The sequence below is a fragment of the Desmodus rotundus genome, chromosome 5, assembly GCF_022682495.2.
Source record: "Desmodus rotundus isolate HL8 chromosome 5, HLdesRot8A.1, whole genome shotgun sequence".
NCBI lineage: Eukaryota > Metazoa > Chordata > Mammalia > Chiroptera > Phyllostomidae > Desmodus > Desmodus rotundus.
The window spans coordinates 43,748,102-43,762,841 of NC_071391.1; the positions used below are offsets into that span (position 1 = coordinate 43,748,102).

The following is a 14,740-nucleotide window of genomic DNA, read 5'->3' on the forward strand; positions in this document are numbered from 1 at the left end:
GGTATTCCAAAGGACAGGCACATGGAAAAGAGCAAAGGTAGTGGTAAGATTTTGGGGGGTGAAGGAAAATAATACACCCTTGGGGATGTAGAGGAAAAGAAGGCTCCAGCAGTCAGTGCCCCAAGAATCCTGCTAAACCTCCATGTTTTCATGGTTGTCCATAAGGAGAAAGCTGTCATCCAACCCACTTCCTCATTTTCCCTGACCCAGCTGGGGCCCTCCCCCTAACCAATCTCTTCCCTTGACCCATCGAAGTTTGCACCCCCTCTCGAATCTGACTGTTTTCTCAAGCTAAATTCTCCTCCTTTGCCATCTTAACTTCTATGGCACACGTCCAAGATTTGTGCTGTGTCACCTGGTGCACGTGCTTACATCGCCTTGGTCCACTGTCACTTGTACTGGGCATGTGCCCAGCAGAGAAATCTCCCCTCTATCCCCCCCACCCCAAATCCTGTCATCTGGCCCTCAGTGCCCCAGGGATATTTCCCTGCCAGCTCTGAGAATTAAGTCTGGAAGTCAGAGATCTCCTGGAGTGTGTGAATGAGTTTGTTAATGCTAATGGTTCCTAGTAAATCAGGCTTACTAGAATGCTGTGATTTCCTAATGAAGCAGCCCCAGTATCTCATTTTGTTTCCCCAGTTTATTAGGCTTCATATTTGATTCAGCTCTTTAGTTTATGATGCTCAATGTTGAACTACCTTTACATACTTTCATATTCACAACTAGCTAACTACCTATGCTAACATACCTATCCATTTCCTAGTTATTTTAATTCTTACTTCTTTGAAGAAAGAGCTGACAATAAAATCTCAAAAGACAAGGGGATTCCATCAAGTCCTGAATTGCTGAGAAAATCCATTGCAGAAATAATGCCTCTGCTGTCTCATTGGAGGAAAACAACTGGCTTATCCCTTTGTTCCTGAAAATTTTCACTTCATTGCAAAAGTGAGGCTGACCTGGGGTACGAGGGGGGAATGATTATCTGTACTGTTGTAAAGAAATCCAGCAATTGTACTTCTTATACTTAGTGTATTTCTGTAAATAATGACTTTTTAAAGCAGGGCAGAGTCTGAATTAAAATTCTATTTCAATGAAATATATTTACTACAGAAAAGTGAAAAAATTAGACTAGGAAGTTTTACAGAAATATTTATTTTTTAATTAGCTCAGAATTAAAGGAAGTTGTAATTCCTTTATCGAGTTATGTTATTTCTTATAACAAAGCAAGGATTATAAAGTGAAAGAAAACTACTTGAAATTATTTATGTCAGTCACAGTGAGAGGCCAACTAAAATGAATAGACAGCATACTTGATCACTATTTATGTGCTAGAAATGATGGACGTTATTGAAAACATTCTGTTATTTAATTTTCACAATAATACATCAAGTAGAAATCTTTTTTTTATTGTACAAATGAGAAACTGAGTCTTCTAGAATTTAGGTTAGTTGATTAGGGCTAATATGTAGTAACACCAGAAGTATAATAATAATTTCATCATCACACACACACACAAAACCAGGCTGATATATCACAGGCAGAGCTGGAGTAGTCTTGACAGTAACACAGATGTATCTGGGATCTGAAACAGGAGACTTTGATAAAAAAAAAAAAAAAAGGTCCCTTGTCCCTGTAGGCACAAACCTGTTTCATGAGACACTGACACAGCTTATATTTTTAATAATTAGTAGAAATATTTAAGTTGAGACATTTATATATTTTATACTTAATGGCATTTTTCTTCTCACAATGATCTTATCTATCATGTGATTTCTATACTGGGATCATTTTAAGAAATAAAATCAGCATTGAAGTATCTTATTCAAGGTTCACTGTGTGTATTTGGAGAGAGTGGACTTGAACTCAGACACTGTGGACACAAAACTCCACTCTTACTACCTATTATTTCTAAAAATTCTCCTTTACTCCTTGATGGATAAGGACACACGCCTGAGGACTCATTCTGTAGTGAATGACTCCTACACAAGGCCCTTAATCATATACAAAAGTTCTTGAAAAGCTTTCATTCATCTTGCCATTCAGCAGCAGAGGAAATGTGGCTGTAAATATTGGTAGAGATGTGTCACCTCCATAACTGCATTTTTATGAGGCAGTAGTCATGTTCTTTGGGAGTATAGAAAAAAAGATGAGTTAAGATCCTCTGTTAATGCAAACAAGGTTTTGGAGAAATATGACATGAGGCAAATTGTACACCCTCGTGATGAATGATGGGTGATCAGTGGGAAAAAGAGGAAGAGGAGCAAGAAAAAGATGAGAGAATGGTGCAGATAAGCTCAGTTCATTAGATGTATCCAAGGCCAGTGGCCCTACATAGAGGTGGTTGAGGGTGTAACTGGTTTAAGAACTTGGAGAACACAGGATCATGGGGCCAGTACATTTCATGTTGAAATATGGGAAAAGTTTCTGAGGAAAGGAACACGAGGAGTATTTATAGATGAGAAACTCATGGTTCGTGATGTTAAAAAATGAGACAGTGCCAGCATCATAGTCTAGGAAAACCCCAACACGACGGGGAGGAAAAGTCAGGGAGAGAGTTAATTTCAAGGGATCAGAGGAGGAGGATTCCACAGAAGCATTATGTTCAAGTTTATTCTCTAATCCTATAACCCAGTAGCCATGCTTAGGTTGATATCTAGAGTAAAAATCTTGACAATTGTTACCTTGTCTAACAAAACTCTTCATGTCTGAGTCAGGGAGTTTTTCACCACATACCCCCAAGACACAGGCACATACCTCTGACACATCTACCTCCCAGTAATGTTTCCCTGATGTAATAAACGGTGAGCCCAGGACACCAAATTGATCATAAGTATTATTATACCCTTTACAAATTAATCTAGAAGAGGGATTTCTCATTTGCCTTTGATCCACAGAAACAACAACCTTTGATTCATCTTTGGCAGGAATCAGGGTCACGTGAACTATAGAAAAATTACAGGGTGTAGAAAATCTATGATGTGCCTTTATTTGTGGTATTATAAGGGAGATCTTGAAAGTAACATGAGTGGGAATTTGAAAGGTATAACACTGAAGAAATATATGTGTGTTGGGAGGGAAAACATGGGCCTTAAGAGATGAGACCCAGCCCGAGTCAGGTAGCTCAGTTAGAGCATCGTCCTAATATGCCAAGGTTTCAAGTTCATCTCCTGTCAGTACACATACAAGAGGGAACCAAAGAATGCATAAATAAGTGAACAACAAATTAACGTTTCTCCTTCTCTATTGATGTCCCTGTCTCTGTCTGTCTCTCTCTCTCCCTAGCTCTCTCTCTTAATAGTTTATTTAAAAATTGAAAAATAAACCCACATATAACCCAGTAGAAAATGTAAAGTTCTATAAAAAGATGAAGACAGGGTGGCTTCATGATACTGTGATTTCTCGTTACCCCAATGGCGGCGCATCTATGGCAGTTCTGAAATGATAAAAATCCATAATATTAACTATAAGCAAGGGAGTCAGCACTACAATATATTTACTCTCCAATCAGGGAAATATGTAAGGCAGTAAACAGAAGAATGAGAGGTGAACAGGACAGCTGGTCACTCCCCATTAACTATGGTTACATCACCAGCACATGATATCCATCCTCCTTTGTCTCCTCTATCCACACCTAGAAACTGAACCCTCCTCCCTCTTTCACTCCCACCATCACCAGACACCCACAGCCACCCACCAGCTCTGGCATTCCTCACCATTAAACACTTGCAGCATCCCACTCAAGTCAGGAGCTTGGAACACTCTCCTTTGTTTCTTGGAGACAGTTTTTGGCTTCTTCAGAGTGAAGATCTTACTTCTAGACATGACAAAGTAATATTCTCACAGCTCTGACTTTTTGGCTCTCCAAAACTACTCATTTCTGTCTACTCACCCCACTAAGCACTTCAGCCTCCTTCAACGGACCCCTGAGTAAGGAGACAGTGGACTTCCAACCTTGGAGCCAAAGGAATGCACTCATGTCTAATTTTACAGTACACACACTGTGTGTTCTTAGGAAGGCCTTGATGTTGCAGAAGCACAGTTAGTTCCTTTCAAAATGAAAACTAACCTCCACCTCTCTTACCACTTGGAATCATGTAAAATTACATGACATACTTTTTTGAAATGGAAACTTTGGTTCCTTAAAACAAAATAATGTGAAGAAAACTCACTGAATGGATGTGGAAAGATATTATATGAAAGTGAGGTTGCAGAACCTGGCTCCTAGTAATTTGAGAGATATCACTATCCAGTGAGGGATTACTATCTGGAGGGGATCAAGACTTTAAAGTCTGCTCCCTAGTAGGGAGACTCTCAGAATAAAATATGAGATTTATGGTTCTTTGCAGAAAACATAACACCTGGAAAAGAAGACATTATATATACCATACTTATTGTGGTTGGCATTTTATATGTTTGAACACCATGTTGTAGCCACGTAGGTGTGCAAATTTAGACACAACGATGCTGCCCTTTCATTCTGCTTTCAAGAGTGCATAGTCAAGAGGGATCAATTGTTTGCACCAGGGCCAAAATATTCTTTGCTATTCACATCTGTTTTTTGAAAGAAAAGAAGAAGAAGAAGAAGAAGAAGAAGAAGAAGAAAGAGAGAGAGAGAGAGAGAGAGAGAGAACTGTATGGAAGGGACCAGGATTCTTCTATCCCCAAGGGATAAATTTAAATATAAAAGTGTCTTCTCCAATTCTGGGTGGTTGGCAGGTAAAGAAGACACTATCTACACACAATATATAAAGTCACTAAAAAATAAAGGGAACCTAAATTAAATACATGCATTCTGGGTGAGTAAAATTATGAACTCACATGAATCTGATACTGCAACATCTCATCCCTAACAGCTGCTGACCCAAACTCTGCAATTGCCCCAGCCTAAATTCCCCACTACACAAACTTGTCCATTCGCAGTAGTTAGAGAACACTCAAACCATGATATGTTTACAGAAATTTAAGATAAAAGTAACCAGAATATTCTTGCCCTGAGCAATATTTTATTCTAATTAACCACCAGATAACTTTAATGGCTTTTAACCTCTTTTCACAGCACAAAAGGACCACCTCTGATCTCCCACACATACCTTTCCATGATGTCATTCACATCCTAGGGAGAAAAGAGAAAACACCAGTCAAGGAAGTAATAAGCCTCCTCACTTACAAAGCTTCACCATATCCCTATCATCTCCTAATACGGTGGGAATAGAGATGGTCCCAAAGTGAGAGCCGACAAGTTAAGAGAAAACCCAGGTCAATCATTCAAGAAGACTCATGTGAAGTTTTCAGGTTTCCTGAAAGGTAGAACAAACTTTCACTTTGTGGAACTACAGCATGAGGCTTCCACATGAGGTATATTCAGAAGGAAAACATGAGGTCCATGACATTTTACCCATGTTCGTAAGGCTCTCATGAGATGATTTGAATAAGTCATGGCTCATTCATTTATTCAACATGAATGTAAAGTGATGTACTATTACTTGTCAAGCATTATACCAGGTAATCAAAGATGACTAGTTGTAGTATTCCTCAAGAAGTTTAAATGACTTCTGCTGAGGGTACAAGCAAACAAATGTATTAATGTAGGCTTTTCTCAAGTCTCTTCTCATTTGATACACTATCTATCAAGTGCCCATATTAAAGCATCACTGTGTTGTTGCTATAATAATAGAAAGCAATTTTGGAGGCAAGTATCCATATTTTACTGGGATTAATTTAGTAATCATCTGAAGTAGACCATGATAAAATAAGATGCATACTGTGTTCCAAGGAGCAACTATGACAGAAGTAGAAACTACTACACTTAATATTTTATATTGAAAATATGCTTAATTCAAAAGAAGCTTGTTGATGTGAAATAGAACAATGAAAACCGCAGGCAACTTATAGAAGCAAATAACAATATAAATAAAATAGAGCTACATGGGAATTGCAAAAATTGCAAATGTTATTGTCTTAATCCACCAAATAACGGCAGAGATTCCTGGACTAGATGAAAAACAATTTCACTGCTAGTGATATGAGACATATTCTGCATTCAAAGACACAAGTAGGGCAAAAGTAAATTGATAGAATTCTGCTCAAAATGGTGGAGTATGTAAATGTTGTGATTGTCTCCTCCCACAACCAAATGAAAATTGTGAATAAATTACTTAATAATCACACTTGAGAGGCACCCAAAGATGAGCTGAACAGAACTTCTATAATTAAAGATATAAAGAAGTCTCCTCAATACTGGTAAGAGGGGCCGAGACAAAACTGCTACCACACCCTCCTGTGCAATTAGTAGGAATATCTTGGATGCAGAGGTACTTCCTGATAGACGCAAAGTCCCAGCACCTCATCCAGCTCCTCAGCCAGGACTGCCAGTGCTGGGAAGAGGAGTTCTCACAGTATCTGGTTGTGAAAATCAGCACAGACTCAGTCCAGGTGAGATAGAGGGCTACTGAAACACCTGGCATCTTCTTAAAGGGCCCTGGCACAGAGTCACTTCCTCACAAAACTTGTCCTAAGCTCCAGAGAGGAGACAGAAGCTTGAGAAGTGCCAGATACCTACGGGGAGAAACTGAATTGTCTGGCTTCAGGTGGAAGACTGGTGGGGCAACACTCCTAAGGACTAGAGCAACAGCAGGCTCTTTTTTTTTCTTCTGGAGCCCTTCCGTACACAGCCACCAGACGAAGGCAAGGAGCAAATCTGAGTCTCCATTAACCAGGCTAACACCACTGTTGCCTGATCCTGGTGATTCTCAGAGACCCCACTGCACCCAAATCTGACCAAATCTCTTTTAGAGGATAATCCACACAAGCAGCTGGCCTGCCAGTCCATGCTGCAAATTTTCCTAAAATCTCTCAAGTTCCACAAACCCCAAACAAGCAGTGGCTGACCTAGTGTGCACTTTCCCTACTGTTAAGCAGCCCCAGGCTAGCAGTTATGGCAGCTGATCCTAGTGAACTGCATAGCATCTCCAAGACACCTCCAAACCCAGCACTGGCAACCACCAACCTCAGATCACTTTGCTGCTCCTATATATAGGTGGTGCTCTGACAGACAAAGGAAGAGGCCAAACTTGGCTTACACCAGAGCCCTTCCCAAGAGGATCTAGAGCCAATACACCTGGTGGCCAGTTTCAGAATTTACCAGAGTACCACTCAATTAGGGCCACAAATGACACACCCAAAGGGTGGACACAGCAAGCACATGAGCCCTACTATCGTAAATCCCACTCCATGGAGTCAGCTTCTTCACTGGAGTCAATGCCATTCCTCAGTCACTCAGCCTGAGGGTCAATCCCAGCCTCGGATGTACCAAAAGTAATTAAGGCTCAACTATAGCAGAAGAACACATACAACCCACACTAGGGACACCCCTGGAGCTCAATGCTCGTGTGAACAAAAAAATAGCACAGGGTACTACTACATAAGGCACTCAGCCAAGACAAATATACATGTACAAATATACAAATATACATGGCAAATATACACAATACACAGAAATAAACATAGGGAGGCAGCCAAAATGATAAGACAATGACAGAGTCCCAAATCAAAAATCAGGATAAAACCTCAGAAAATAGAAGTATTTGATTTGGAAGTTCTTACAGGGAAAAGAGATAGAAGCAGAAGTACAATTTTCTGATTATTTTCTCTTCAACACATTCCAAATTAAACAAAACGGATGCAAGGATCCATCCACCAGATGCAGAGTTCTAAACAGTGGTTATAAGGAGGCTCACTGAACTTAGGGAAAGAATAGGTGATCTCAACGAGAACTTCAATAAAGAAACAGGAAACATAATGAAGCAGATAGAAAGCATAAGAATGACTAAGTGAGGAATGAAGAAGGCAGAGAGATAATCTTAAAGATGGCAAGGGAAAACCAGTTGTTTGCCTATAAGGTTCCTATAAGACTATCAGCTGATTTCTCATCAGAAACTTTGCAGGCCAGAGGGATTGGCATTAGTCAAGTGATGAAAAGCAAAGACTTACAACCTAGATTACTCTAGCCAGCAAAGCTATCATTTAGAATTGAATGAGACCGAAAGAGCTTCCCAGATAAGACAAATTTTACAAGAAATGTTAAAGGGACTTAAGAAGCAGAAAAGAAATTATAATGGCATCTATAGGCCCTTTCACACAATGAAAACACAATACTCATTTTTCAAATTTATATAAAAATTTTGTATATACATTTTAAATTATAAAGCAAGTGTCAATATATTTAAAAATTGAAATAATAAAATTTATGCTTTTTGATTAGAAAGGATTAAGTGTAAAATATTCAGAGGAAGTATGAAATCACCCAGTGTTTTTAATTAAACTATAGTTTCAAAGATATCAAGAGTTTAACAACAACAAAAAAATCACAAAAGAAATTTGAAAATAAATTAATTAAATCAAAATAACAAGTAAATAATCCAGAAGTATAGAATATAGCAAAAACAATGTTTTTATATCATTAAAATTGATACAGGAAAGATTGTGTCAAATCGGTGGTCTAATTCTCACCTTAAGAAATTAGAAAAATAACAGCAAATTAAACACAATACCACACATGCATACACACATTCAGTACGCATGTGTAAATACAGGAACATAAAGGAAACAGAATAATAAAGAACAGAAGTCAATGATACAGGAAGTTTAAAGATAAATAAATAAAATAATAAAGTTTATTTTTGAAAAAATCAGTAAAATAACCAAATATAACCAAATTTACCGCCCCCCAAATGCAAATCACTTTATAAGAAATAAAAGAGAGGACATTACTGTGAGTACTGTAAAAATGAAACAGACTCTAAGGGATTATAATGACTAACTTCATGATTATAAATGACAACTTACAATGGATAAATTTCTACAAAGATGTACATTATCAAAATCTGAGTCAAGAAATGTTAAAAAACTTAAGAAAATATATATATTTTACTGTATTTATATATTTGTATATGCAATCAATAAATTTGTATATTCAATACTATATATTTTCCTGTATTTACGTATGAATGTATTCAATATATAAATTTACATACTCAATAAAAATAGTGTGTGTCTACATATGTATATGTAGACACACACTATTTTAATTTTATATATATATATATAATTCCAAAAAGGACAGGCCCAGAGTGAGATGGTTTCACTGGTAAATTTATTGAATTATTAAGGAATAAATAATACCAATCTTTCACAATTGCTTATTCAAAAAATACAGAGGAGAAAAACCTCAACTCATTCTCTGAGGAAAAAACAAAACCAAAACTCTTGGAACGTGTTCAGGGTAGATGGAGATATAGGGGCTTATAGAATATAATTGGAAATAGTGAATCTTCTCTCCACAGTCAATTTTTTTTACTGGAACTAATACATTCAAGAAACAAGATTTTCCTTGTTATTCATGCATTCAATTATTCCTATAACCTCTGAAATAGATGCGGGAAAAGGTTACTGCAAGACCATGGCAACCTCAGTGTCACCACCAGAAACAGCACAGCCACACAGCACAGCAGGAAACTTAGTCTTCATTTTCCTCAAGTTCAGATGCTGGGGCTTCTTCCCAAGTCTTACCTGCAGCATCTTCCTCATTGACCCCTGCAACCGATGCTCCAGCTCTGAGATGAGATCTTTCAACACCAGGCTTTGCTGGAGCAGCTCACTCTCAGACTGTTCCAGGTCACGAAGAATACCTCCCTCCTCCTTCACCAGCTTTTGCAGCTCCTTCTTCTCCTCAGTGTCCAGAAAGACTCTCAGTTTTTTAAAATAATCCTGGACACTCTGGCTGTCATTTTGTATTAGATTCTTCAGGAATGAGAAAGAGAGAGGGACTCAGGCTATCAGGCAGAGACTGGGAGCCAGAAAAGAAGTATTTGATTAGGAAGTTCTCACAGGGAAGGGAGATGGAAACAGGAGAGCAAAGCTTAGGGAGGCTGATTTTCCCTATTATTTTCTCTTCAACACATTCCAAAATAATGGCCTCAACTCCACATTATTGAAGCCAACATTGAAGCAAATAAGATGCCTGGGTGTGGCTTAGCTTTTCCACAGCTGCCCAGGACAGTCATGCCTCCCTGCATTACTCCTGAACTCAACCCCCACCCTCAGCCTAACTTTGAGCACTGGGGTACAAAGTTCTGTACCATTGGAAATTATCTTCACCTGGAAGAGTTCAAAGCTCAAAATAATGACAGCAATGAACACAGAATTCACAAGCCATCCTCAGCAGATACTGTATTTTTCAGACCATAAGATACACAGGTTTTAGAGGAGGAAAATAGAAAAAAAAAATTTGAAGCAAAAAATGTGGTAAAATATTTAATAACATCCTTTAAAACAGAAATCCTGTAGCAAGCCAGGTAAGCTACATTCGGACTATAAGATGCACCCCCATTTTCCTCCCAAATTTGGGGGGGGGAAAGTCTGTCTTATAGTCCCCAAAATACAGTAGTCTCTCTGAGAAGCACTAAACTACAAATATCTGTGTTAATTTATGACAGATTCTATTTCAGCCCCATCCCTATTAGGAAAAGGATAAAGGATGCCTAATCAATGACTGGACATATCGACTCTCAGGGAATAGGAGAAAGGGAGCTCCTTGGGACTAAGACTCAAGGATCTGCCCAGATTCTTGTCTAACTCCCTCAGAGGAGTCTCCTCCTACCTTCCAGGAAGTTCTCTCTTCTCTGGTGTCAGCTTCCAACTTCTCAGCTTTCTTCTGTGCAGCTCTCAGCCTGTTCAGAGCTGCCTGCAGCTTTTCCTGTGAAGGAGGAATCAAAGCAGAGCCTAGCAATAAGCTATCTCAGCTTCAGAATGGAGGACAAAGGCAAAAAAATCAGGCTGACCACTGAAGATACTAGAGTTTACAGGAAGCAGTTAGAACATGTGACTTGAAGGAAACCTGATGTGGTGAATGTTTTCTCTAAGACTCAGGTGATAGAAGTCCCCATTCCATGTCAGGAGAAGACTGATTCTCTTCATACTAGAAGAGAATCTGATTCTGTAGTATGGAAAAAACTTAGGTATCAATCCACCCAGCTGCCCACCTACCCCTCCTGTTCACAGGGGCCATGACAGCTTTCCTTGGGCACCAAACCTCCACCTATTAGCACAAGCTATAAAAATATCTACTGCTTCTTTGAGTATGCTCATAATTTTTTAATTGTGTGGAATGCACAGAAATGTCTTTCAGGACTTAGAAGGTGAGCATAGGAAGAAAAGTGATCACAAGACTCAGGGCTGGAGTGGCAAAGTAACTATAGTCAATGCAAAGCAGAGATTTCCCATCAAGTACTATTTTCTGTGCTGTCTTTCCTCCATCCTGGTCTGTTACCTGGTACTCCTGGGCAACCTCTTCCATGAGAAAAGTGTGGTGACCTCGGTGCTCTTGAGACCTCTCACAAAGCCAGCAAATGAGCTTCCCATCCTCCTTACAGAAGAGCAGGAGTTTCTCTCCATGGCGCTCACAGAGATCTGTCTTTTGCTCCTCCTCTGGGCTCAACTTGACCTTTTGAAACATCTCCACTATGTTGGCCACATGCTGATTCAGCCGCAGGTTCCCAGGCTGGTAGCTGATTCGGCACAGAGGACAGCTGCTCTGTCCTTCTTCACTGACCATGGACTCCTTGTTGTTTGCAGTGATACAGGCTTGGCAGAAGGTGTGCCCACAGTCTAGATTCATGGGTTCTGTCAGGAGCTCTAGGCAGATGGGGCAGGTCACCTCCTCCTTTATCCTCAACAGGATTCCTGAAGCCACCACAGCTGCTCCCCTGCTCCTATCTGTTATGATCTGAGGCTCCTCTGGCTCATAGATTTCTGGCAGAATCGAAAGGTTAAAGGGGACAAAGTAAGAAAGGCAAGCATAAAAGATGCTAGCTGTGTAAAAATCACAGACAGGGCAAGAAAACATATTGAAGGACAAAAAAAGATATGGTAAACAGACAAGGAAAGGACTAGGTGACCTGGTAAAAAGGATAATTCGTAACAATTTTAAATACTTTTAGTTCATCTATGACAAATTTCATTTTTATCTATGCTGTGGTTGTTGTTGTCCTTTACTTTTACAAGGATGACCTGAGGCTTTTTCTACCAAGATCTTTCTGTGACCCAAAATCTCACCTACTTATTCTTTCCCCTGAAGAAAACACATCCTCGATGATAAAAGCTCCAAAACACTTATGTGTCTGGGCTTTTATACCTGCTCTTCTCTCAGCATGCAGTGCTGCTCCTGGTATAAGTAGAAGGATGGAATCACTCTCATCCTTCGCTTAACTCTCTCCTTGCATGTTCATTTATCATAAAGCCCTGCTCTGACTTGCTTATTTACATTGTAACCATTGCTATCATTCGCGGTATGTTTTCAATGACTTCTCTTATCATCATGACATAGTATGTGATGATGTGTTTGTGTACATGGCAAGAGAGAAAAACCTTTATCAGATGTGTACATAGAGACAGTGAGTGATTACAAAGATTATTTGTCTTCAATACACAGAGCTGTGATGAGCCTAATGTATTCGGGGTGCCCTTCAGAGGTCTGTTCCTACCTTAGTGAGTTAATCAAAGGCAAAACAGGTAATTTAGAAGGTTCTGGGAAGTCTTGTGTTGAGAATGGTGAAATTTCATGTTTGCCTGGAAATATGCCAAGGACCTTTTTAGGAGCCCAAAGGAGTGGATGGCGCTGAGGGAGATAGTATAAATATACTCATAGGATCACAGAAGTCACGTAACTGCAGAAATAAGAACACAGATGAAATGAATATCAGTCCCGGGAAAGAAGTCTCAAATATTAGGTAAGACGATTCAACTAATTTTTAATGACTATAAATTACATGCTAATAACTAAACTAATACCTACAAACAAAAAGATGAGTTGAAATAGAGAGTTTAAACCACTCTGACCCTGACGCTTGACATTCACCTGGAAAGTAACGGTAAATTAAATAACCAGCCATATATATATGTATGTGTGTGTATTTCTCAGATATACATATATTTTTCATATATATATACATATGTGTATATATGTATTTTGTATTGTATATGTATGGATTTTGTATATGTAAGTAACAGTAAATTAAATAACCAGCCAGATATATGTGTGTGTGTATTTCTCAGATATATACATGTTTTTCAGATATACATATACATATATGTATTTATGTGTGTTTTATATTTTTATATGTATGTATGTATTTTCATACGTGTGTGTGTGTGTCTGAAAAACAACACTAGAGAGGTGTGCATGTTTGGGGGAAATCAAACAATGGGGGCAGATAATCAGTTGTCCAGCAATTCCAACTTGAAATCATAAGAGTTGAACTGAAAAGTAAAGAAGATGAAGGAAATATGGCATACAAGTGAGGAAAATATGTAGTAGGTAAGGAAATGACCTGTTCATAAAAGACATACCACCTTGTCTGAGTTTAGAAATGACAGTGTAGCTGGTGTGCTGAACACTGCTAGCCCTTTGGTAACACATGAGCCTGCAGTGACCATGATATATGGCATTTCCCCAGTTCTGTGAACCTTAGGGGCTGTTTTTCAAAAGCAAAAGAAATTATCCACATTTTCCCCTCAGAAAAGAGGGTACAGAATTAGCTTTGCCCTTGGGTGGTGGTGTGTTAGATGGATCCAGTGTGGGAATGGGATGAGTCAGATGCCTGCACAGGTGCCCAGGGGAGAGAAGATGAAGCTTTCAGGACAAGGAAGGAAGCAAATGGAGAGCAGTGGAAGAGGGTGAAACATAGGATGAGGTAAGAGGAAAAGATTGTCATTCAGATTATCTACACAGGATCAGGGTCAACATCAGCCTCTTTCTTCCTGGAGAGGTAATATTGGCTTACTTTTCTATAAGTTGGGTATTTGTTTTTTGAGAAATTTATAAGGTTATTGTACAATAAAGAGGAAGGTTAGCTGACTTACAAAGCCATACTATTGCCAGCAAAAATAGCCTGATGTTGAAAGCACGTTTGGAGAATTTCCTTAGAACTCAAATGCCAGTTAGTAAGCTTAGACTTTGTTTTTCATAAAACATCATTCCCCTGGCTCCCCTCACCTTTAAACTTTTGCAGCATCCCACCAAGATCTGGAACTCGGAATGCACTCTTCAGTTTGTTGGAAACAATTTTTGGCTTCTTCAAGGTGTAGATCTCGCACCTAGAGAAGAAAAGAATTGATTGCTCACAATTCCGACTTTGTGTCTCTCCAAAGACCAATGTCTCCCTCAGCTTTCCCTCCACTGATGCCACCTCACTGGACTCCACTTCCCTGAAGAACCTGAGGGAGGGAGAGGTGAGGGCCATGACAATGCAGCCTGAAGAAATGTCTTCACGTCTGCCTTTCCATTCACTATCTGAGTGACCTTGGGAAGGACTTCTCATGAAGCCCATATTCTTCTTATTTTTTCTTATAAGAAAAAGATAAACCATTTTTTCTCTATGAGATGCCAAAGTGTTTAAGCAAAAAGAGGTTAATTATTGACAGTAGGACTAAAGTCATTATTCCCTGAAACTTCAGTTATTTATCTATTGCAACCCAAAGAACATCACCTAAAAAGTCTCTGCAAAACTCTCCTTGCAAAAATCTTGGGGGCCTGGCAAATAAAGAAGACATGATCCTTCCTGTGAGAATCAGGCACCCATGAAATATAGAAACAAGCGCTAAGGCAGAGACTGAGGTCTGACTAAAATGAGTGGTCATTGAGTTCTGATGCTGCAATGCCTTACTTCCAATGCTTCTATTCACC

The 14,740-nt window shown here is 39.1% G+C and overlaps 2 protein-coding genes across 6 annotated transcripts in view; both read right to left on the reverse strand.

Moving 5' to 3' along the window:
* LOC112317586 (tripartite motif-containing protein 5) overlaps positions 1–14,740 on the reverse strand; it is a 56,844-nt gene that overhangs the window by 30,754 nt on the left and 11,350 nt on the right. For 3 of the 5 annotated variants that reach the window (XM_053925621.1, XM_053925622.1, XM_053925623.2), the window contains 5 exons: positions 14,051–14,151; positions 11,327–11,808; positions 10,658–10,753; positions 9,568–9,798; positions 5,091–5,113 (listed from right to left, as the gene is read on the reverse strand). In XM_053925621.1, coding sequence (XP_053781596.1) covers positions 5,091–5,113; positions 9,568–9,798; positions 10,658–10,753; positions 11,327–11,808; positions 14,051–14,151 — 933 coding nt within the window. Of the gene's footprint in view, positions 1–2,965; positions 3,434–3,713; positions 3,815–5,090; positions 5,114–9,567; positions 9,799–10,657; positions 10,754–11,326; positions 11,809–14,050; positions 14,152–14,740 lie in introns of those variants that run through there. The other 2 variants (XM_053925624.2, XM_053925625.2) reach the window with 2 other exon arrangements.
* Positions 511–3,385, reverse strand: LOC128781097 (E3 ubiquitin-protein ligase TRIM34-like). Its single transcript, XM_053925642.2, has 2 exons — positions 3,335–3,385; positions 511–3,138 (listed from the first exon to the last, which is right to left on the reverse strand). The coding sequence occupies exons 1-2, from the start codon at positions 3,383–3,385 to the stop codon at positions 2,359–2,361; spliced, it is 831 nt and encodes a 276-aa protein (XP_053781617.2). The 3' UTR covers positions 511–2,358.

What these genes read in the sequence shown, in the direction of transcription:
- LOC128781097 (XM_053925642.2), bottom strand. Translation starts at nt 3,385, where the DNA reads ATGAAGCCACCCTGTCTTCATCTTTTTATAGAACTTTACATTTTCTAC. An exon ending in AACTTTACATTTTCTACTGG is followed by an intron (nt 3,139 to 3,334) that starts GTTATATGTGGG and finishes TTGGCATATTAG; the next exon opens with GACGATGCTCTAACTGAGCT.